At 61.6% G+C, this 18,711-nt stretch overlaps 1 protein-coding gene and 2 non-coding genes across 11 annotated transcripts in view; 1 reads left to right on the top strand and 2 right to left on the bottom strand.

Moving 5' to 3' along the window:
• The window catches only part of DPP9 (dipeptidyl peptidase 9), a 42,826-nt gene extending 26,935 nt beyond the window's left edge, over positions 1–15,891 (bottom strand). For 2 of the 9 annotated variants that reach the window (XM_053220063.1, XM_053220064.1), the window contains exons 1-7: positions 13,906–14,054; positions 12,842–12,895; positions 10,571–10,661; positions 8,895–9,083; positions 6,455–6,708; positions 1,335–1,447; positions 80–253 (exon numbers count right to left, since the gene is read on the bottom strand). In XM_053220063.1, coding sequence (XP_053076038.1) covers positions 80–253; positions 1,335–1,447; positions 6,455–6,708; positions 8,895–8,962 — 609 coding nt within the window. In that variant the 5' untranslated portion in view covers positions 8,963–9,083; positions 10,571–10,661; positions 12,842–12,895; positions 13,906–14,054. Of the gene's footprint in view, positions 1–79; positions 254–1,334; positions 1,448–6,454; positions 6,709–8,894; positions 9,084–10,570; positions 10,662–12,841; positions 12,896–13,019; positions 13,138–13,905; positions 14,057–15,875 lie in introns of those variants that run through there. The other 7 variants (XM_053220061.1, XM_053220062.1, XM_053220065.1 and 4 more) reach the window with 7 other exon arrangements.
• TRNAG-UCC (transfer RNA glycine (anticodon UCC)) lies at positions 14,340–14,411 on the top strand. The gene has a single exon. It is a non-coding gene; the product is annotated as a tRNA-Gly (tRNA).
• On the bottom strand, positions 14,604–14,676 carry TRNAV-CAC (transfer RNA valine (anticodon CAC)). Its single transcript has one exon. It is a non-coding gene; the product is annotated as a tRNA-Val (tRNA).
• Positions 15,892–18,711: the final 2,820 nt, after the last annotated feature.

Below are 18,711 nucleotides of genomic sequence, written 5' to 3'. Positions count from 1 at the left end.
GGGACACAGAGGTCTGGCTCAGGGGGACGGGAGGTTGCCCGGCCACCCGCCCTGCCCCCAGCCAGTGACCAGGGCTCACCATGAAGCCGTTCTTGCCCCCGTCCCGACAGTGGAAGAGGCTGTTGCTGGCCTGGAAGAGGAAGAGGCCGCTCTCGCTGTGGAAGTCGTAGGAGGTGATGCCAAAGACCCCCAGGCGCTTCCGTTCCCGAAGGAGCTCTTCCTCCCGAGAGTAGACTCCGTGGTGGGGAGTGGCCTGGGGACACACACAGATGGGCCCGCGTCAGCAGCCAGGGGCCCGGCACCCGGGCACTCCTGGGAGGGCTCAGCGCACCTGCCGTGGCTCCACACCAGAGAGAACTTTCTGCTGAGCAGAGCTGTCCAGCAGAGCTCCCCAACCAGGGGGCCAGAGCGGCCCGAGCCCGGGGAGCCATGAGGTGCCCAGGCGGGCTCGGCAACAGGGCTGGTTGACAGGCTCCGGGCTCACCCGAGGCTTCCTCCCCTCTGGGCCCGTCTCTGGGCTCGCCTGGGCCCACATCTGCCCAGAGATCCTCTCTGAGGCAGACGGGGCTCTCCCCTAGCCGCCGGCACAGGCGGCTACCCAAGGTACTCTCCCCTGCTCCCCAACGCCAATGCCGCAGACGCCCTCCCTCCTGCCCTGAGCACCATCCCATCCAACCAGAGCTTTGGGTGAACCCTCCCTCCACCACACACTTCTGCTTTCTGCACGGGGGGAGCGGGGCAAATTCAGGACCACCTGGCCACCCAAACACCCACCCAGAGGGGTCTGGGCGCACGACTACCCCGAGGAGAACTCTGAACACGACGGGGCAACGTTCCCGGCAAGAAACGCGTTTTTGAAAAGCTGAACCCGGAGTGCAACGACCACCCCCCCCCCCCGCCCCCCGCCCACCCCGCCTGGTGGGCCTGGGGCAGAAGTGAGGGTGGTCACACGGGTGTGGAGAAATGCACGATGTGCCTCCACCCACCACCTCCTGCTGCCACGACCACAAAGAAATCAACATAAACCACGGCAAAAGGCACCCCCGTCCCTCGCCGGCCCTCTTCTCCCTAGGTGAGCCGACTGTGGATGAGGTTAAGTACCAGCCAAGCCTCCCCTGCAGGAACCAGGTTGGTTCCAAGTCTTTGTGAGGCGTGGAAAAGACACTTCTGGTAAGAGCGCTCATCAGAGCCCGCGCTGGGGCTGGAGCACAGCGGGAAGGGGGGGCCTGCACCTGTCTCCCTCGCCCTGGGCGGGGGTGGGGGGGGTGGAGAGGGGGCCCGGGGCAGCGCCGGCCGGAGCCCCCGCAGCACGGAGCCCCGCAGCACGGGCTCACCTGGAAGTGATCCAGCATCTGCTTCCAGGACAGGAGCAACAGAGCCTCCTTCCGGACCTTCCTGGGGATCTCTGAGTAGAGGAGGGAGTTCTCGCGGCTGCCATAAGGCATCCCTTGGGGAGAAGAGAGAAAAACCAGAATGGGTGACCTTGCCCAGGGCGAGGAGAGGGCCTGGGGCAAGGGCTGGCCTCAGGGGTGACGCTGGCTCCCCGCGGCTGGCTCCTCTCCAACCTCTCCCTCCCCCCACCTCCCCCCGCGCAGCCCTCCCCACAGATGCTCCGGCCCCGAGTTCGAGCCCATTAGCAACAGTAATGGGATCTTCCACACCTGAGAGGTTTGGACAGATGCCTTGTGCTAAGTTACCGAAGGACTAGCACGCAAGAGAACAAAAGGGGTCGGGGAAACCCAGCTCTCAACAGGTGAGGCTCGGGGCTCGGGCGTCTGTTCCCGTCAAAGTCTTCTGCGGAGGCCAAGGATCAATCCGGGGTCAGAGAAAGAGCAATCGTAGGAAGGGAGCCGGGAAACGTGCACCCCACCAGCACCCCTCCCCTCGGCTCCGCTGGGCCCCGCCGGCCCCCACCCGCTCGACACCAGGAGCGCCTGGGTGGTGACAGCCACAGTCGCCCCCAGATGTCCCCACTGATCTAATCTGAGCCTGTCTGCAAGCGGACAGTAGCCGCCTGGTGAGGACTCCGTGTGGACGAAACGAGCCGGACGCAGAAGGCGCGTCACGTCACGCGGTGTCCCCGATGGGTCGCTCGGAAGGACGTGGGCTACTTCGCCAGTGAAGTCGCCGTTTTTCGTGTTCTTGCCTCTCGGCTGTGTCCTACTGTCAAAGGGGCGGTCGTGTTCTTAGTGGCAAACGAAGCAACAGCCTCTCTTCCAACCCGCAGCGTCTTCAAGTCAACGCATGGCGGCGGGGCTGTTGTTAACGGGCTAACAACGCCGGGCCCCTCTCGGTCCCGTGCTCTCCAGGGGGAAGACTCCATGTGGCGGTGGCGGCCTCTTCGGGGACCTCCTCGTACGCGCTCTCGCCTCTACGAGCGGGGGACAGGGAAGCCCCGCGCTCGGCGCCTCTGGGGCCAGAGGCTGACAGATAATGTCTGTTCTCGTCACGACTCTCTTTACAGACAGCTGGTTCATGTGGCAATCCACGAGGGCTTTCCACTTCCGATCAACGTGGCACGGGAAGTTCAGTTAGCAACGGAAGAATGTATCTCAAGAGGAAAGGTTTCGAGGGCAACCTTAGGAAGCTCACGCTGAGGAAAACGCAAAGGTGATGTAGACGTGCGTGTGGGCCACACCCGCGGTTTCACGGCCAAGGCCCCTCGACACTGTGCCGTCTGCCTCTCATCCCCAGCTCGAGGCACAGGCGTGACGCCGCCCCCCCCCCCGCCCGGGGCATCCTTCCTTTTCAAGTTCATGTGACAGGTGGGGACAGACAGGTGGGGACAAGAATCTCACGGTGCATGAGCCCATTTCCGTGCAACGTCCAGGACAAGCAACCCCAGAGAGACAGGAAGCGGACTCATGGTAGCCAGGAGCCGGGGGCGGGAGGGGAGCGAGAGCTAATGGGTCCAGAGTTTCTTTCTGGGGTGACGGAAACGTTCTGGAATTAGACGGTGGGGTTGCACAACGCTGTGAGTGCACTAAAAGCCAGAGGCGCCCACCTTTAGAAGGGCGAGTTTTAGGTTCTGTGGATTACACCCCGTTAAGAAAAGCCGCGCGGGAGCCGCGTGGAGGGCCGGGAGGAAGCAGCCGGCAGCCCGAGCTCCGGACCCCCTGTCCTCGGGGCTCAGCGGGAGAGCCAGAGGCTTCCCAACAGGAAGTCAACAGAATGGCCTTGCCAAGGACATCGGAGCCACCTCCTCCGCCCAGCGCATTAATAAGTGATGGCACCAAATGGCACAGAGCAGCACATTCCCTGCGGCGCCCTGGCACCTGTGACGGTGATGTCACACGCTGGGCGTTTAAGCCCGGGGTCTGATTTCTGCTGCCCCTGCCCCTCCCCTGCCTCCCCCCTTGCCAGCTCCACCCCACCTCTGGGGACAGCACCCCAGCCCCCAAAATCCACCAGGGTGGCAGGTGGCCCAGATGTGCACAAGCACCATCTTCGGGCACTGTGGCCTCAGGAGCCAGCGTGATGGGCATGTGACCCGCACTGGGCCCGGGGCTCTCCTCTAGGTCACGAGGACACAAGAGGCCCCCTCCCCCTGCTGAGGGACTCCCAGAGTGGTCACGGGCCCTGCGTCGTCCTCTGTCCTACAGGAGACGCCCACCTGCAGGGGACAAGCCGACCAACCCACACGGAGCTGGAGAAGCTGCGGTCCGAGCCCTGGAACCTGACCGCCACCATCGTCGGCCACGGAAGCCGGCACATTCCCTCCTCTGCTGATTTTCTTCACACTGGACCTCATCCGTCGTGTGCATCCGACAGAGCCCTCCCTGAGGCCCCGGTGACAGTGAGGCCGGCGCTCACTCAGGGGGGAGGGGCTCCCAGGGGAAGCACGCCGGCATGGCCCTCGGAGGCCCCTTCTGTTCCATCTGCAAACACGGCTGGCTACAGCGTTCCTGGGGCCATACCAGCACAATGACCTATCATGAAAGTACTCGGGGGCTCCAGGGGGGCGTGCCCCAAGAACCTGGACACGAAGTGAGCTTCGGGGCACCCCGAAGGTACTGAGTGATGCAGACGGATGACCTCAAAGGTGAGCTACGTCACCCCAAAAGAGCAGGATGGCTCGGAGATGTCCGGGGAAGGTTCTGGGGTCTCCGCCAAGTCCACAGTCCTTGTCTAGGGCTGTCTGTCCCCTACCCGCCGTGGTGGCAGGCGTCCTACGGACTGCAGGGACCCACTCACCCCAGCCCCAGCCCCACGCACGGGCCGCAGACAAGACATCTGACCTACGTCGAACCGACCTAGTTCCCGCTCCCAGAAATTCTGAGAGCTCGTCCATTTGTGCGGGTGGCTGGAACCTGAGATGGGTCACCCTGGGCGCGTGGCGGTGGAAGGCAGGTGTCCAGTGGGGGCGGATGTGTGGAGTAGAGCGTGTGCGGGGCAGACGCCTGGGCCCCTCGCAGCTCCTGGTTCCCAGGGCCACGGCCTGAGGCCCGGGGTGGGGGCTCCCTGGCACACCCGAGTCCTTCCTGTGAGGTGCCCTTGGTGGTTCAAACCAGCTCAGGGGGTTTCCATCCCTTTCGGCAGCTCTGCGGTTGGCTGAACGGTGGCCCCCAAATGCTCAGGTCCTGATCCCAGACCCTGTGAGTACGTCACCTTCTGCGGCAAGAGGGAACCTGCAGAGGGGATTCAGTTAAGGGTCTGGAGTTGGGAAGAAGCCTGGATTACCCGGGTGGGCCCCGAATGGAATCCCGTGCCCTCATAAGGGAGACCGAGGCAGACTTCAGACACAAGGCAGAGGAGGAGGCCCCGTGCCCCGGCGGCCACACCTGAATTCGGAAGAGGCAAGGAACGGGTCCTCCCCCACAGCCTCTGCAGGAAGCGTAGTGCGGCCCTACAGACACCTTGACTTTAGCCCGGAGAAACGGATTTCGGACTGCTGGTCTCCAGAACCGCGACAGAATACATTTCTGTTTGTTTTAAGCCACCGAGTCAGCGGTGATTTGCGACAGCGGGAGCCCCACGAAACTCATACACGTATCCGGCCCAGGACGGCAGCCTGACCTTGAGTCAGCGAGGAAAACCGAGCTGGGGGCCGCGGCACTACGGGCAAGAGAGAAGGAGCGGCCGCCACGGTCCACGTGTCCCAGCCACCTCTGACCCTGAGAGCCACGCCCCCTGAACGACCATCGCCTGAAGCACGCCCAATCCTCGTCTCTCCCAGGGCCAAGCTGGCATCCCTTCTCTGTAAAGGGCCACGCGGTGCAGATTTTTAGCGGCCACAGGGGGCACACGGCTTCTGCTGCAACTACGCTCGGGAGCGGCCGCGGAGGGGACAGAGACGAACGGGGACGGCTGAGGCCCAGCAGAACCAGATCTCCAAAACAGACGGCGGTCGCTTGCTGAGCTCTGTTCCCGATCCCTCCTCTTCCAACCCCGCGCTCACCAAACCACCAAGGTGCTTTCCACACACGTCTGTCTCTACGAAGGGGTGCTGCACCGAGTCTGCGGAGGGCAGAGCCACCCGGCGTCCAGTTGCTGCCGTGGCCCTCGGCGGGGGTCAGCCGCAGGCAGAGGACGCCCCTCGCTGACCCGTGCGTGCCACCCCTCACGCCAACGCTGACCGAGGGCCCGACCGGGGCCAGCATCGTCCCGGAGGGGCCGTGGGTCCTTAGAGGACGGTCAGGCCCCGAATGTCGAGTCGAGGGCCGAGGCTGAACACCTGCCCCGGGTCACCAATCGTGGGCCGTTGCTGCTTCCACAGGGACACGCCCGGCCCTGTTGCCGCAGGGGCCCCGCGAGACCTTCGGGCAAAGCAAGGCAACGTCCGCTTGCTCAGTAGAAACTCGCTGCCCACCCGCCAGGAGCCAGGCCTGCGTGAGGCCCCACCGGTTCCCCCACAGGCCCTCCCGGGACCGGCAGGGAACACAAACCCACGAACGGCCGCCGGGGATGCAGACAGCGCTGCCCCCGAGGCACGTGGCGCAGAAGGAAGCGACGAGCAGGTAACGTGCTTATCCAGGCGTCTGGGGCGAGGACCGCGGTCGTGTGACAAGCCACTTGTGTCGTTTATCCCCGGGCGCACTCAAACAGCCTTCCCACGCGTGGGCCCACGGCGCGCACCCACGGGAGTTACTGGTGACTCCCGACGGCCAGGAGCCGCTCACTGGCCCGGCCCGGCCCGGGGAACTGGCAAACGACTCAGGGGCAGGCCCAGCCGCCCTGGTTCTGGAGACGATCGCGGCGGCTCAGAGCCACATCCAAGGCCCAGCCACGGCACGGCTGCAACCCAACGGGGCAGGGCCGCCCTCTGCTCCACTCACCTGCACACCTGCCCGCCCCCCACCTCCCCCCGTGGCACCCTTGCACCAGACCGCTGCTGCACACGGAAGCCACCGTGGGTGGCACGGCCTCATGGGACATCTGCCCAGGGCCAGGCCCTTCTTTTTGGACCTCCTAACCGATAGGACCGGCTGGGCCTGAGTGCGCCTGGAGGGCTCACCCAGGTAGTAGAGGCGGTGGGAGTGGGGGCCCGACTCGTCTGTCTTCTGCACGAACTGGAAGTCGTGTGGAGCCTTGTTGACGATGAGGCCCGAGTTCTTGCGGCTGCCGTGGATGATGTTCCGGAGCCCGTCCCACGAGTGTTTCTGCACCTGGAAGCGGGAGGCCGGGTCCTCCGTCCCGACCGCGTCACCCCGCTCAGACGCTGGCGCCCCAGTGGCCATCCTCTCTGTCCCCTCAGAATTCAGCGACAAGCTGTAAGGGGGAGGGGACAGCGGGGAGACGATGAGAAGGGAGGATGACGCCCATGTGTCACTGACAAGCTGCCCCCTCGTCAGACGCTCCCGGACCCCCCCGACGAGCCCCCCTGCAACTGTCCCAGCCCCCCTAAATACGTCCCAAATGCGTCGTTCTATTTCTTTCGAACACCACAAATGCTTCCGAGATCCAAGCCGCTGCCACCTGTGTGCCGAATGACCCCAACATCTCACTAACGGACCCAACACATCCACCGCGGATCTGACCCCATCGCTTAAACGTCTTCCTTGCTTTTCCACAGTCCTGGGGGTAAAAACCAGTCCTTGTCACGGCCTTCAAGGCTCTCTGTCCTCTGACCCTGCCAGCCCCTCGAACCTCATCCCCCTTTTATCAGTTGCCCAGCCAAACTGGCCTTCCGTTGGCCCTTCAAACAGGCCAGACTCCTTCCCACCTTTGCACGTGCTTCCTCCTGCCTGAAACACCTTTCCCCTCTCTCCACTTGACTAACGTCCAATCAGATCTCAGCGTAAGTATCTGTCGGGTCCTCAGAAACCTTCCGTGACCATCTGTACCGAAGCTGGTCTCTCCATTAGGCGCGTCAGCGACTAATGTCCCCTGCCCTCAGAGCACTGGCACAAGGGTTGTCTGTTGATCACCTGTCCCGTTCATGGCAGTGGCCCCAGAACCTTAGGAGGCGCCTGGCTCCCAGGACGCATTCCACAGCGGGCCGTGTGGAATGATTATCTTGCCTTAAGCCCTCGGGGAGACACGCTCGCTCACACGCAAAGAACTGAGCGTAAAGAATTAATCGGCACAGCTCGTCCCCCATGCCATCCAGCCTGGGGTCCAGCAGGGGAAACTCGTGCCTCACGGGACAGACTCAGAGAGACAAGCAGCTGTGCACAGACGGTGTGAGAACCCAGCAGAGAGAACGGACGCCCCTCAGGACAGCCCGCCCCATCCCTCCCCCGCTCCCTGAGCAGCTGTGGCCGAGGCCCAGTCCCTCCCTTCTCTCCCCCTGGCTGTTGGGCACATTTCTTGAGCGGACTGGACTAGCCAGGCAAATATTTGCTTTAGGGAAATCTAAACATAGCCACAGTGACCCGGTTCCGGAAGAGCCGGGCTCTCTAGTGAGGCCGCCAAGGTGAGCGGGGCGGCCTCCCTCTCCTCCGTGGGCATCGGACGGCCTAAGGTCTCGCTGAATGCTGGGCCTCCTTGCGCTCTGGGATTAGCGGCTTTGCTCTGGGATTAGTGGCTTTGCTTTACAGGCAGAGCCCAGACTTCACTGGTCAAAAGTGGGAGTTGTTACTGCTACACAGGGACAGGGACAGGGACAGCCCAGGCCGAGGGCTTCAGAGAAGCACCAGGCAGAGCTGTGCCCACCTTCACACGGTGCCCTCCAATTCCCAGAAGAGCCTGTCCCTTCACAGCAAGACACCCCCCCGAGTCCCCATACGGGAGAAAGGACCCCTGTCTCCTGCTTCGAGGGGCAAGAGGAGACGCTTCTGAGCATGGCCTCCGTGGGCCGATTTTCAGAGTTCCCTTTCCACCCCGACCCTGTATCAGACGAGGGACAGAAAGGCCTCCCTGACTCCATCCCACTGGACCCAGCCAGGGCTCAGGGGGCTCGGGGGGCTCGGGGGGCTCGGGGGGCACGGCAAGCAGGCGGCTCCTGCTCCCCAGCCACAAAGAGTGCCCCCGGTTCACAACTTCCTACGATGGCTTTGAAGACACGGATCACAGGCTATCAGGGCTTTTGGGACCCTCGGGGCAAATGAACCCAAGCCAGAAAAGACGGGAGACCCAGTGAGGCTCACCCGCAGCATGTCCTGGCCCGCCCCCCGCCCCCAGAGCTGTGGTTTACCTCCACGGGCGGCGCTGGGCACGGGCAGTGTCAGGCAGGGGCTGGGGCCAGGACGGGCGGAGCGCTCCAGAACCCACATGGCCCCGAGCGCTGCTGACAACCAGCCCAGAAAACCAGGACAGGGGACTCCTCCGACCGGCCCAGCCCCCACCCCCAGCCCCGAAACTGTGGCCACCGTTCAGGCCTTGCTCACGGCAGCAAAACTGATCACAACCTCCAGGGTTCCCAAAGGGGACCCCATAAGCTGAGAGCCGGGCAGAAACGCTCACAGAATCATGTGGCTTATTTCCATAGCAAGGAACAATAAAAATGATCTTGCCTCCGATCACTGCAGAGAGCCCAAGGAGCAAAAATGTGATCCAGGAGATGAGAAATGAAATGAAACATCGGGAGAAACTTCTAGGAATCTTCTAGATGTGGCCAGGCGGTCTGAGCTCCCAGACAGGCCAAGGCTTGGTGCTATGACTTGGTCCTCCACTCACCTCTCTTCCCCAGAAGTGCAGAGAGACTGCAGAGGAGGCGGGGGAAGGGGAGGAACAGGTGAACCAAGTGCCCCGCTTCCCATCCTAGGCCAGCCTGAGCTCCTCCAGTCAAGGGTTTACACAGCTGGGGAAACGGAAGCAGATTCCAAGCCACTTGGGCCGGGTCCACCTACGCTTTCCTTCTGCCCGTCAGCAGGACGCCTCGCGGACCACGAGGCCGCCGGCAGGCAGCTCGGGCCCTCCGGTGCCATCACCGTCAAGGCCCCGCGGGAGGTCTGCGGCCTGTGAACTGGTGCTCCGAGAGCCAGGACCCCCGCCCCGCGGGGCATCCGCCAGAGACCCAAGCAGGGCCCGTGACCAGGGCAGCGGGCAGAAGGAAGAAGGAACTGCGGATTCTCGGTGCCGGCCGCAGGTCTGGGAGCATTCGGCCAACCGCAGAGAGGGAAGGCGGGCAGGGAGGCAGGCGCCGGGGAGGTGAGGGGCGGGGGCCCGCCGTGCGCCGGGGAGGAAATGCCTGAGCGGCCCTCAGGACACTCGCCGTGGCCCCGTGGGGCAGGGGCTCCTGGGAAGCAGCGGGCCGTGCTCTGCCCTCCAAGGCCTGCCTCCGGCACCGTGCGGGCCTCCCACTGTCACGACCGGCCGGCGCAGACTCAGTTTGCAGCCCACGCCGTGGCCGCCGGGCACCTAACACACGTGAGAAGGGGCACTCGGGTCTCCGTCACCAGCTGACCTGCTGATGCATTTCCCCACTGGACAGCGGAGCCCGCGTCCGGGGAGCGAAGCAGACTGCTCAACGTCACCCCTGTCTTCCCGGAGCTCTTTAGTTCCCTTCCTGCCCGCCCGGTCGCTCCCACCGGCTAAAAGCAAACGAAGCCACGGGGGCTAGAAGCCCCCTAGCCGGAGGGCTTCCTGTGGCCTCCGCCTCGTGCACGGCCCCAGACGTGAGACTCACCAAGTGCCCCGGGGCCTCACGTGGACAATTATGGTTACTCCTCACCGTGACCCTGACAGGTGAGTTCTGGGGCCAGCCCCATCTCGGAGGCTGCAAAGCAGGCTCAGAGGGATCAAATGACCCGCCCGATATCAGATATCACCCGAGTCTGACGGACCCCGAACTCACATTCTAACCTCCGGACCAACGGTTCTCAGCCGGGCCGGATCCTGCCCCAGGGGACACCAGGTGATGTCTAGGGACATCTGTGGTTGTCACGTAGGGGTGCTCCTGGCATCGAGGGGCTGGGAGCCAGGGGCCTGCTCCATCCCCCACGGCGCCCAGGACGCCCCCAAAGAGAATGGCTTGGCCCCACGTGAGCAGTCCCGAGGCTGAGAAACCCTGCTCTCGCCTACATTGCCACCTCACGCGGAACAGCCAGAACAGAGTCCTGGGGCATCGCAGAAAGGTAGGGGGTGGCAGGGGGAGGCAGGGGTCTTCCCAGACCTAGGACATCATCGGAAATTTGGGAACCTCAACGACACCCCCACAGGTCAGGGCTCCCGCGGCCACACCCCTTACCTTCTCCAACCTTCTGTGTGGTCGTGATCCAGGCGGAGCTTCTTAACCTTCCGCATTAACCACTCGGCTGACCTCAGGAGAGTGGGGGAGCCTGCGGGCAGAGAGACCCCCAGGCTGCAACCCCCAGCGGTCTGGGCGTGCCTGCTCTCGGCCCTCCTCGCCTGCCCACCGCTCTAGGCAGCCCTCCGTTACTCCGGGGACATCCAATGCCAAGGGCATTCTGAAGAGGCTCTGCCCGGAAATTTGAGAGGGTGCCTGGCATTTGCCAGAAACCAGCATCCTTTTTGTCGTGCAGTCCTCCCAAGGCGAGAAGTCCCCGAGAAGACGGCAGTCTTAAATGACGCCAAGGACGCCACCCCCGGTGCTCACCAGAAACCCAACAGTCCCAGGGTCCCCACTGTGGCCACACTCTGATGGCCTTCCTGACCTCCCCTTCTCGCCCCTGACCGTGATCTCCAACCACGCTGGCCTTACTCTCCCCTACACACACCGACTCCTTCCCACCCCAGGGCCTTTGCGCTTGCTGGTCCCACGGCCCAGGGGCCCTTCCCTGCCTTCTGTGGGACTCGCCCCTCTTCTCCTTCACGCCCCGGTCTCACCTCTGCAGAGGTCTTTCCGGACCCCCAATCCAAAGTCACCGCTCTGTCACCCCCACACAGCATCCTGTCCTTCCATACAGAGCTAAGTCTGGGGTAGTGGCTCTCAAAGGGGAGGACTCTGCCCCTCCTCCCCAGAGAATGACTGGGGACAGCTGTGGTTGTCACAACTGGGGGTGCTCCTGGCACTGAGTGTGCCGAGGCAGAGAAACTCTGCATTCTTAATTTGGGGGGGGGGGGGGGGCAGTGGAGTAAGATCCTCAGGCCCACACGAGACACTCGAATAAATCCCTGATGGGTCAGACTGTACAAACCACGGTGACCCCAGCGTCTGTGAGTGACCTCCCCTCTCCCTCAGTTCACAAATGTAAATGGTGCAACGTCCCAGGACCTCAGGAGCCCAAACGATTATGGAATACAGAGTCTCTTCGGGGCCAACTGCATCCCGTCACCCAGCGGGTCTCAACCAGGGTCAATTGTGCCCCCACGAGCCATTTTTGGTCATCACGGCTGGGAGACGGGCCCCCGGCACGCAGACCGGAGGCTGCTAATCAAACCACAAAACACAGGACGCTCGCCTCCACCCCCACTGCGAAGAGTGACGTGGCCCCAAACATCCCCAGTGCTGAGGCTGAGAACCCCTGCTCTGGGTGAGGGGACACCCTTCCCCGGGATGTGACTCCAGGGGGGCAGGCTTACACCCGTCCTGTTCCATGCCTGACGCACACAGGGTTTTCGGTAGAGTTAATGAGTCCCGGTCCTCCCTTGAACGCTGTCTGAAGCCAAAGGGAGCCCTGCTTTGGTCAGCACCCGAACACCCTTGTGATGAGCCAGGCCCCAGGTGGCTGGGCGGGTGCCGAGAGGCTTCAAGAAAAGGGAAGCAGGGGCCCCTGGGCGGCTCAGTCAGTTGAGCGTCCACTTCGGCTCAGGTCACCATCTGGCAGCTTGAGAGTTCGAGCCCTGCGTCGGGCTCGCTGCTCTCCAGCCTGTCAGCGCAGAGCCCCCACCCCCACCCCCCTGCCCTTCCCTCCCCCGCTTGCACTCTCCCAGAAATAAATAAATATTTGAGAAAAAGAAAGCAGCGCCTGGTCACAGCACCGAGGCCGTGGGCGAGCCCTGGCCTCACTCTTAGTCCTGTGGTGAAAAGAGGGGTCGCTGTGGTCAGAGAGATGGGTTCAAATCCTGACTCTACAACGTTTCGTCTCTGTGACCTTGAGAAACCACTCGACCTCTCGGCTAAGTCAAATTAGGTTGAGTGTAACCTCTCGGTTACATTGTGCTTCAGTTTCCGCAGCTGTGAGATGGGACCACCGTACCTGCGTGGAGGGCTGCTGTGACAATTAAGGGCTCAAATAAAACACCAGATGCGACGGAACCTTACATCACAGCCAATACTGTCACCTAGACAAGTTACTGACCATCGGGCAGCGGGCGGGATTGGACCGACGCCCCCCTAAGAGCCAGGATCCCCACCAAAGGCTGACTGAGGGCCAGGCGCTGGGCTCCCCGTGGGGAGATGCGGCCACGCCCCCCCCCCCCCCAGCGGCCCCAGGGCAGTGACCCCGGAGTTGCAGAAAACCACTTCCTGCAGATGTCTATATCCTGGAGCACGCAAATGAATCCCGCCAGCCCACACGCCAGCCGCCACCGTCACCCCACGGCCGGCACCACTGACCTTCTAAAGGGTCCAGAAAGCCTCCATTCCAGCCGCAGGCGTGGGATACAGACCCTGATGGAACAAGCATGCCGTTAGTGCAGCAGGTCAGCGGAGAGCCTGGCCAAAACAGCCCGCTCTCCTTCCCCTCGAGAGTCCTGACCCACCCCCCCCCCCCCCCCAGCCCCATTCTCTCTACCTGGACAGATCCTAGAGCCACCTCACCGCCCTGCAACGCCGCCTGCGTGCCCTGAACTGCACCGGGGAGGAAAGAGCTCCCCCATCCGGCCCAGTCCTCCCGGGAACCAGCCAGGGACTCGACCACAGTGCACACCTCCAGGGCTTTAGTCCAAGCTCCTGGAAAGCACGCTGGTCCTTGCCACTGAAACAAGTGACTTCCTCCCGGTGGGGGGGGGGGGGGGGAGAACGACGGCGGCGGGGGAAAACGGAACGAGCGGGGCCCTTCTGACGGCTCGGCGGCAGCGTGGATGGGGAAGTGTCAAGACTGGTCTAGAGCCCGGTGGGAAGCAGGTGGGCGGCTGCACAGGGCCGGAAGGGAGGCTGAGAAGGGGCTGGAACCTGTGGGGGTGTGGATTAGGGGAAGCCAAGCGCCCGGGGAGGGGTGAGTGGGTGGGGGCAGGAAGCAGGTCCGGGAGGCGGCCTCTGCTCTCGGACGGGGAGCATGTGTTTGCACGGGGAGGGGGCCTGCAGGGAAGGAGCGCCGTCGTGGGTGCGGCCGCTCCCGGAAGGGACCGGAGCCAGGTGGCTCGGGCAGCGACGGGACGGGAGGGGAGGCTGGGCCGAGCGAGGCTGAGAGGTGGCCCGGCCACCGGAGGAGGCAGAAGGGGAAGAAGGGCCGAGGAGGGCCCGGGGCGGAAGGGAAACAGAGGCGGGGGCCGTTGGAACCGGGAGTGTGGCCAAAGGCAGGGCCGGGGCGCGGGGAGGCCGGGCGCGGGGAGGCCGGGGCGGAGGGCGCCCGAGAGGCCGGCCAATGGCGGGTCCGGGGTCAGGGCTGAGGTGGGGCCGGTCAATGGCGGGCTCGGGGTCGCGGCCGAGGCGGGACGGGGCGCGCAGGCGCTGCTCACCGGGCTCGGGGCAGGCGCGGAGCGGCGGCCGGGCTGGGAAGGGCGTCCCGGGGCCGGAGGCGCCTCACGCTAGAGGCTCCATGCCCGGGACTGCGGCCCCGGAAGTGGCGGGCGCGGGGGACGGCGGCGGCGGCGGCGGCGGACACGGGGGAGCCGGCGGCTCGGGCCCCTTTGACCCGGAAGTTGAGCGGCCCAGGCGGCGGCCTACGATTGGCCGCCGCCCGGACGGTACCAAGGTGGCTGCGATCCTGGGGGGGGGACGCGCCCGCACAGTCCCTGGCGGCCAGAGGCTGGGAATTTCCCTCGGCAGCATCTTCCGGCGCGGGGAGCTGGAGGGGACATCGCAGAGAGGCGCCCCTGTGCGGTTTGGTATCGCCCAGCCCGACCGATGGGGCTTCTACTAATGGCGCTCAGAGAAGCCGGTGTTCGCCGGAGCGTTGGTGGTATAGTGGTTAGCATAGCTGCCTTCCAAGCAGTTGACCCGGGTTCGATTCCCGGCCAACGCAGGCGACGGTGTTGTTTTTCATCCCCCCACCCCCCAACAGCCTGTTGAAACGTCCCTTACAAGAAAAAAAAATTGCCGCATTAAAGTTTTTCCTACCTTGCAATGACTTTAAAAGCGACGGGAGAAATGTAAAAACCTCGTCCCGGTGACCCTGGAGTAGGGTCTACCTGCCGTCCTACGCTGAGAAAACGCGTGTTTCCGCCCGGGATCGAACCGGGGACCTTTCGCGTGTGAGGCGAACGTGATAACCGCTACACTACGGAAACTGGCGCGAGGCGGCTTTTCTGGGACGCCTATACAACCTGCTTTTGCGGGGATTCCCGCGCTTCCGGCCCGCGCCCCGCGGAAGGGAGGAGGGGCGGGGGGGTGGGGAGGCCGGTTGGGGGGGGTCTCGGAGGAGCGCGCTTCCCCCTCCCCACCCCCCCAGACCGGAATTAGAGCGAGGAGAGCGAGGCAGTGGCCTCAGGTGCAGACATGAAGGGGGTGCCAGAAAACGCAACAATCAAGACAAATGGATATTTTCAGGCAACACACCAAAATACTCCTGTTACTAGCAATAGAATTCCCTAACGAACAAAGTATCAAAACCGTACGTGGAGACAGGTTTCGGCAGTGCCCTGCCCAACCGCAGTGGAGTCTGAGGCAGGAGCAAGAATGTGCATTTTTGAGTGGCTATCCCCCCCCCCCCTCCGCCCAAGTATCCTCAAGAAAATATTGAAACTTAAAGTGTATGACAATTCAATTCAAAACATTGAGAACTTTATGGTAATGTTACTCTCCTGCGCTTAACGGAAACAAACACATCAATACTTTCAACATCTGCTTCTGCGGGAAAATTAACCAAGGAACAGCATGTGAAACATCCGTTGACGGGACGCGCGTCGTTCCTTATGCCCCAGAGCCCCCTGGGGCCCGGCAGACCACTGTCACGGCCATGTATCATGAAGACCTAGACTCCTTTCCTACTGCTGCTGGGACAAAGTGCCACGGACGGTGGCAGAGTCTGTGGGCAGCCTGGCCAGACTCAGACATCGTTCCGTCCACCGCCTCCTCCACTGAGCTGGAGGCAGCTCCTTCCTTCCAGATGCTCACCCGGAAGCTGGGAGCTGCCCTGGGCTCTTTTCTCCGCCACCCACGTCCAATCACCCAGCACATCCGATTAGCGCTGCTTTCAAACACGCCCAAAATCTGATCACTTCTTCCCCACCGGACGGCCATCACGTTGGCCCGCCCCATCGCCACAGTCCTGTATCTGTGCCCCTCTGCCCCCTGCCAAGCCTCCTGCTCTCCCCGCCCCCCCCAGTCCGTCCTTCCCGCAGTGGCCACCAGAGGGTGCCTGTAAGCACTGAGTCAGGGCCCACCCTCCTCTCTCGGCAGCCCTCCAGGGCAGAAGCCCGAGTCCTTCCCATAATCCTCAAGGCCCCGCTTGACCTGTGGCAGTCCCCTCCCTGCCCTCATGTCTAACCTTTCTCACGCTCCCTCACTCCGCTCCAGCCAAACAGGCCTCCTCGCTGCTTGCGCCTCCAACTGCCAGGCAGAGCCCTGCCCCAGGACCTTTGCACGGGCTGTGACCTCTGGTTTCTCCCAGGTATTTTTTCGGGCTCATTATCTCTCCTGCGATTCTTGATTTCAATGTTACCTTCTCAGAGGAGGCTTCCCTGCGCCCCTCCCGCCTTGGCATCCACAAATTCAGTTTCCACCGTTGCACCGTGTTCTTTCAAAGGCTTATCAGTCTCCGAAACGATCCCATTTGTGGATTTGTTTTCTCGTCTCTCTTCTGTCTCCTCCGCTAGACTGTGGCCTCCTCCCCCAGTGCACAGTTTGCCTGTTTGTTTGCCTTCTGTTTCTTCAGTAACCGTTTCTTGAAATTACGGAGAGTTGGCCGGAGGAGAAAAGGCCTGGGCGCGGGAACGAAGCAATACAGGTGGGCTTCCTGGTGGAGGGGGAGTAGCTCAGAAAACATGTTGTCTCCCTGTGAACCCCGTCAAGCCCTGAGAGCTCGTTCACCCGCCAAACGAAACAACAAAAACTCCCTTCAAAGGATTACTTGGGCCGTTCAAACGCACTTGGGGGCACTTGTTTGCCAGTGAGGTCCTGCCAGCGATCCTGGGGGGGGGGGGGTCCACGATCTGAGAGAGGCGCCTTGGCTGAAAAGGACGATACCTCCGTCCCTCCAGCAGGTGTCAGCAGGAGCGCGACCACCGAGCGTCCTGCAGGGTCCCTGGCCTCCCAACACCACCCCTCCCGCTGCCCACACCACCCTCCCTTCCAGCCCCGCTCTGAGCCCCAGACCTCAGCGTCTCAAAGTCAGACACTCCGCTCCCCCCAATACGCACCCCAGCACTTGCAAGAGTGTCCCTGTCCCCAAGCTGGCCGCCTCAGCAGATGGGATTGGTGGCCACTTGCTGGATTGTTCTAGCAGGTGGCTAGCCATTCTTGGAGTTGGAGGGAGGAAGCGGAAAGAGAAAAGAGAGAAAGAAGGGAAGGGCACAGGGATTCAGTATTTCCAGGCTGGGAAATATCTGTTGCAAAGGCTAGCTGCCTCGGATCCCTCGGGGTGTCAGAGAATAACGCACATCGAGTAGCGGAATACGTGCTGGGAAACATTCTAAGGAGATGTCGCACTTCATTTATTTAAAAAAAAATTTTTACAAATGTTTTATTATTTATTTTTGGGACAGAGATAGAGCGCGAGCAGGGGAGGGGCAGAGAGAGAGGGAGACAGAATCCAAAGCAGGCTCCAGGTTCTGAGCTGTCAGCACAGAGCCTGACGTGGGGCTCGAACTCACAAACCGTGAGATCACGACCTGAGCCAAGATCAGACGCTTAACCGACTGAGCCACCCAGGTGCCCCAGAAATGTCACTCTTTATTATTCATTTTTTTATTTTTCTGCCTTTTCCCGGTTCATTGTTATTTGGGGGGGGGGGGGTTCTTTTTTTTTTTTTACTTTTTTTTTTTTTAATTTTCATCCAAGTGAGTTAGCGTATTGTGCAATAATGATTTCAGGAGCAGATCCCAGTGATTCGTCCCCTACATATGACACCCAGTGCTCATGCCAACACGTGTCCTCCTCGATGCCCCTCGTCCATGTAGCCCACCCCCCTGCCCACGAGCCCTCCAGCAGCCCTCAGTGTGTTCTCCATATTTAAGAGTCTCTTATGTTTTGTCCTCCTCCCTGTTTTTATATTACTTTTTGTTTCCCTTCCCTGATGTTCATCTGTTTTGTATCTTAAAGTCCTCATATGAGTGAAGTCATATGATATTTTCCTCTAATTTCACTTAGCATAACACCCTCCAGTTCCATCCACGTAGCTGCAAATGGCAAGCTTTCATTCTTTTTGATTGCCGAGTAATACCCCATTGTGTATACAGACCACCTTTTCTTTGTCCATTCATCGGTCGATGGACATTTGGGTTCTTTCCATACTTTGGCTCTTGCCGATAGGGCTGCTATAAACACGGGGGTGCATGTGTCCCTTCGAAACAGCACACCTGTATCCCGTGGATAAATGCCTCGTAGTGCAATGGCTGGGTCGTAGGGTAGTTCTGTTTCTAATTTTTTGAGGAACCTCCATACTGTTTTCCAGAGTGGCTGCACCAGTTTGCATTCCCAGGAAATGTCACACTTTAAACTCACTTGGTCTACCCAATAATCCCATGATATGGGCACGATCAGCAGCAGCAGCCCCCTTTTAATGATGAGGAAACCAAGGCACAGAGGGGTTAAGTAACTCGCCCAAGGTCACACAGCGTGTAGTAACGAGAGTGGAGATCTGAAGCCGGGTGGTCTGGCTCCAAAGTCCTTGGCACAAGACTAGCTAGGCTGCCTTCTCCACAGATGAAGTTCAAGGTAATCAACGTACCTAAAAAGAAAAGGAAGGAAAAGCCCATTGGCTCTGAACCAGCCATTAGAAGATCCGCCCTGGACCTTATCAGGATCATGAGCATATTAAGACATAGTGGTCTGATGGGCTTTCAGGCAAAAGAACAGAAACAACCCAAATGTGCCCCCCCCCCCCCAGTTTGGCAGTGGATGGAGAGGGCAAGGGGAGTGTGCTGATAGACAGAGGCCCCCTCTGAGGCATTTCTCAGGGCACCTGGGTGGCTCAGTCGGTTGAGCGTCCGACTCTTGATTTGGGCTCAGGTCATGATCTCACGGTTTGTGGGTTCGAGCCCCAAGTCAGGCTCTGCGTTGACAGTGTGGAGCCTGCTTGGGATTCTCCCTCTCCCCCCCCCCCCGCACCCCCCCGACTCTCTCAGAAACAAATAAACTTTCAAAAAATAAATAAAAATAAAAAC

This window comes from Acinonyx jubatus, chromosome A2 (genome assembly GCF_027475565.1).
Source record: "Acinonyx jubatus isolate Ajub_Pintada_27869175 chromosome A2, VMU_Ajub_asm_v1.0, whole genome shotgun sequence".
Classification (NCBI taxonomy): Eukaryota; Metazoa; Chordata; class Mammalia; order Carnivora; family Felidae; genus Acinonyx; species Acinonyx jubatus.
Note: the sequence above shows the minus strand (reverse complement) of the source record. Positions and strands in the feature narration are given on the sequence as shown.